The 4,194-nt window shown below is 44.4% G+C and overlaps 1 protein-coding gene across 1 annotated transcript; it reads right to left on the bottom strand.

The window, feature by feature from the left end:
* Positions 1-1,450: 1,450 nt before the first annotated feature.
* On the bottom strand, positions 1,451-4,194 carry LOC127792042 (uncharacterized). The gene is made up of 4 exons (XM_052322338.1): positions 4,032-4,194; positions 3,730-3,785; positions 2,192-3,618; positions 1,451-1,887 (listed from the first exon to the last, which is right to left on the bottom strand). Exons 3-4 carry the CDS (start codon positions 3,613-3,615, stop codon positions 1,635-1,637), a joined length of 1,677 nt encoding a protein of 558 aa, XP_052178298.1. The 5' UTR covers positions 3,616-3,618; positions 3,730-3,785; positions 4,032-4,194; the 3' UTR covers positions 1,451-1,634.

Here is a 4,194-nt window from a genome sequence, read left to right on the forward strand (position 1 = left end):
GATAAAGGAGCTGGTTTCTCGTAGGAGACGCATGTAGCCCTAATAAAATAAAAGCCCAGTAGTGTTGTTGGGCTTTTAACTCTTCGAAGAAGAAGATTGCTGGCGATATCAAGGACTTAGCCTTGGGGGAGGGAGAGAATAAGGCATATGAACCCAGCAATCATGAAATTAATGCCACTCATAACTAAAGGTAGTTGGAATCAGTTGGTCAATAATGATTAGGAAAAGAGTGTAACCTAGTAGTAGTGGAAAGAAAGATATCGCCATACGTGCGTTCGTTGTCTCTTGAAAGCATTTTGAATTTGGGTGTGTAATTAAGCGCAGCAATGGGCGAGCGGCCGGCCGGCCTATATGTTCTTTTATATATTAAATTAAATTAAATTAAATAATAACACAAGGTGGAGGAGATGGACATGGCGTTGGGGGCAAAACGCAGTGCTTAGTTATGGATGGATGGATGGATGGATGGGTCATTCTGAGAGGGAGAGATGGGGAGAAGTTCCAGTGAAGCAACCTCTTCACGTGTGCTTGCCTGCGTCTTTTATGATCTGTGTTTGGCCCAATTCCTTTGCCTTCTTTTTCCCTCAATTATGGAATTGTTTTAACAATTTCTTTGTTAAATTTGATTAAAATATAATCAAAATCAGAAGGCTAAATCGAATCAAAATTTATTCCCCAAATTATGGGAACATCATTAGAAATGGATTAAATCCAAAAGGGGGCTTAAAGCACCTTTAACTGTAAAGTAGTGGCACAGTACGTACGTACGTCGTGTTACTTTCATTTAACTCCTCGTCCATCAAGGAGAAAATTCAGGAGTAGTTTATTAGATTAGACGGTGGCCAATTTTGATTTTGAGCTGAATAATAATAATAATAATAATAATAATAATTAATGAGACACTGTTTATTTAGCCTGCTAGACTAGATGAGATCTAACGCCTAGAATAGTTAAATTACACAAAACTGTAGACCACGTGGCTGGCTGTTGTGCTTTAACCGCCGACACACTTGCTCGCTCAGCTCAACTCAACTCAACTCAATTGGCATGGACTCTCTTTCATTCGTCTCTCTCTCTCTCTCTCTCTCTCTCTCTGCCATTGACATGAGAAATGGGCGTTGGTTTATTAGTTATAGATGGAGAGATCATCGAAAATTACTCCATAAAATTCTTTTATAATTAAAAATAAAATACAGATACCACACACACAGAGAGAGAAACAATAATAATTAGTATTACATTTTCTTTTTATTTTTGCTGCTGCGCCCGAGACCGAATGAAGTCAAAAACACAGCTCACCAGCAGCAGCAAGGAAAAGAAAGAGGATTCCACATTCCTGTGCATAGATTCCGTACCATCGGGCTGCCGATATTAATATAATATTGCATGAACCTAAGATTGTAAAGAATATCTCCCCTTTTCTCCACAGATTTTCTTTTTTTTAAAAAAAAAATAATAATAATAATAATAAAAAGGAATTTTATATATGAACAAGATCTAATTAATTACACTGTCCGCCGCGTGAATGCGTCATAGAAAGAAGGAAGAACAAACAAAATTATGGAATCAGGGAGGAGGATGAACAAAGCATGGGTTTGTTGTTTGTGAGTTCTCTCTTTAATTTCCTTTACGACTTAAGCGTCGTCGTTTGCTCCGCCGTCGTCGTCTATCGGGAAACAGGTGTCCTCGCCGCCGGTGTTCCACAGAAAGTTGGCATAGTTAGCGGCGTAGTAGGAGTTGCTGGGGTCGGCTGAAATGGCCTCCAAATACGTCTCCTCCGCCGCCCAGAGATCGTTCTTCGCCTGCCATAGGAAGGCGGCGTACTTGCTCAGCGCCTCTGCGTCCGGCGTCTCCGCCTTTGCCGCCCGCTTGAAGTACTCTTCCGCTCTGTTCCACACCAAACCAAATAAGAAAAAGACACAAAAATAAATATCAAGAGTAGTCAATTAACGCCCCATCACCACTTTATTTCGTGCTAAAGCTACTTTAGCCACGCATCGTGTTTCCCATCAAGAGATTTGAACACACTTCATCCTACGCGGTCTCTTAATCATTAAAAAATGATAAACCACAACTTGGACAGAGAATTTCGGAGGAGGTTTCATGTTAGAAATTGTAAAGGAAATCAAAAAATAAAAACTTTGAAATCCATGAACGGAAAACGAAATTGCATCAGAATGGTGGGTAGTACCTATCGTAGTCACGGGCGACGAGGTAGAGGAACTGGGCGTAATTGGCCAGGAGGAGGGTGTTATCAGGGTCTTGAGCTAGACAAGTTCGATAAGAGAGCTCTGTTCGGAAGTAGTCTGCATAGTCGTCGGCGTCGATCTTGGACGTCACCGGCGAAACAAACCGATGCATGGTTTCGTGATCCAAAGCCAAGTCCCTTGATTCCGCTTGCATTTTGGCCGCTTCCTCTACAATTGAGTTCCACAGTCTCAACTCTTCTTCTCTCGCCGCTTGTCCCGACACTGATTCGTCTTCTTCAGTTATGGCGTTTCCACCTGAGGCGGCTCCATCTGCGGCTTCCGTTCTGTGATAGTTCAGTGACGCTGAGTGGTCAAACCGTCCGTCGCCGTCTGTGCCACTGGCGATTGGCCGGGATTTCCCGCCGCCTCCATTGTTTCCGCCGACTGAGGTGGACTTACCGGTGGAAGACGACAGAGAGTACGTCTTGATTGACGAAGCGTCGAACTTTTGGTTCTTATGGTTCTGATCTTCCAATAGGGAGACAGACTCCGTTGCGGCGGCGTAGGGCTGCTGCGGCGGCTGCGCCGCCATTGCGGGGTTGTTTGCCATGGAATAGACGCTGTAGTTTGCCAGTAAAATCATCACGTAGACCATGAGAGTTGGAGTGTGCGAGAAAACTCGTTGGAACAACCAGACAAACGAGGCGTGAATTTCCTTCTGGACGCGAACCAAAATTCCCCGTAAATCTTCGCAGGATAGCATCTCTCTCATTTGCAGAGTGAAGCTATGGATCTCTCGGATTATGAAAACCATGGAGGAGAAGGCCTTCTGGACGGAAGAACAAGCCGATTCTCCGGCTTGTCTGACGCCCTCTTGCCCTTGCTTCTTCTTCTTTAGGATCCGAAGGGAAAACGGAAGGTCGACGCTATTGGCCTTCCGCTCAATATCCGCCGGAATTATCTCCGCCCTCGCCGTCCAGTCCTGCGGCTCTACAGGATCGAACGGTCTCCGGCAACTGCTCGTCAAGTCAGAGACAATTTCTGGTTCTGTGGCGTCGTCTGAAATCTCGTCATCGTCGTTGGATAAGTCGAATTTCATGGCCAGTTCTCGAATCTTTTCTGTGAACTCTTCGTCGAAGAATGCGTCCAGGCTGGCGCTGCAAGCTCGCCGGATGGTTTTGGTTTTGGTTTTGGTTCTGGATTTTGGGAGCTCGCAGGATCTAGTCCTATAGAGCTGTGTTCCGAAGAAAGCTGAACGGTCCAATCTCTGGTCATGCCGGATCACGAGACCTCCGTCACCGCAACGACTTCGGCGACGGGAAATAGATGGAATTTTGGAAGGAAGATTTTGAGGAGAGGACGATGGTTGACGAACAGATGGCTGAGGAAATTGGAGGCAAACTGTACCGACCTTCTTCACTCCCATTTTCTAGCCAACCAAACAAAAACGAATCAGAGACAGAAATGCGAGCAAGATGGAATAGTCAAAAGGCCAGTTTTGATCAAAAGGGAAATAATTCGCCAAAGGAACAGCAACAACCTTTCGAATCCGATCCAGAAAAAGGCTTCGCCTTTCGCCCTTCCCGTCTCCCCACCCTGCAATCACACAAAGAAACCTTCAAAATCAACAACCATGTCATAATTTTCCCGAGAAAAATTAAAGCAATGGAAAATCCGAAAATTTCAAAACCCTTTAAACTCGATTCTCATGATGGCACCCACTAGCCCCACGAAAAAATCGGATCATAAATCGAAAAATTCAACAAAAACCAAGTGTCCCTAAAATCCATGTAAACAGGTACTCCAATCCCGAAACGAGTGGCCAAGATCGTTTCCGCTTACTTAAAACAATCCAGACAGTATGAATTTTCCGATGACGTCCATGCAGTCTCCGGCAAACCTGTGTTTACCCGACAGTGAAGTACAGCCGTAGCTTCACTTAACAAGACCTGGAACCATACAATTGATGTATATATAGCAACATAAAAAAATCTTTCCCAAAAAA

Source organism: Diospyros lotus, chromosome 1 (genome assembly GCF_014633365.1).
Source record: "Diospyros lotus cultivar Yz01 chromosome 1, ASM1463336v1, whole genome shotgun sequence".
Classification (NCBI taxonomy): Eukaryota; Viridiplantae; Streptophyta; class Magnoliopsida; order Ericales; family Ebenaceae; genus Diospyros; species Diospyros lotus.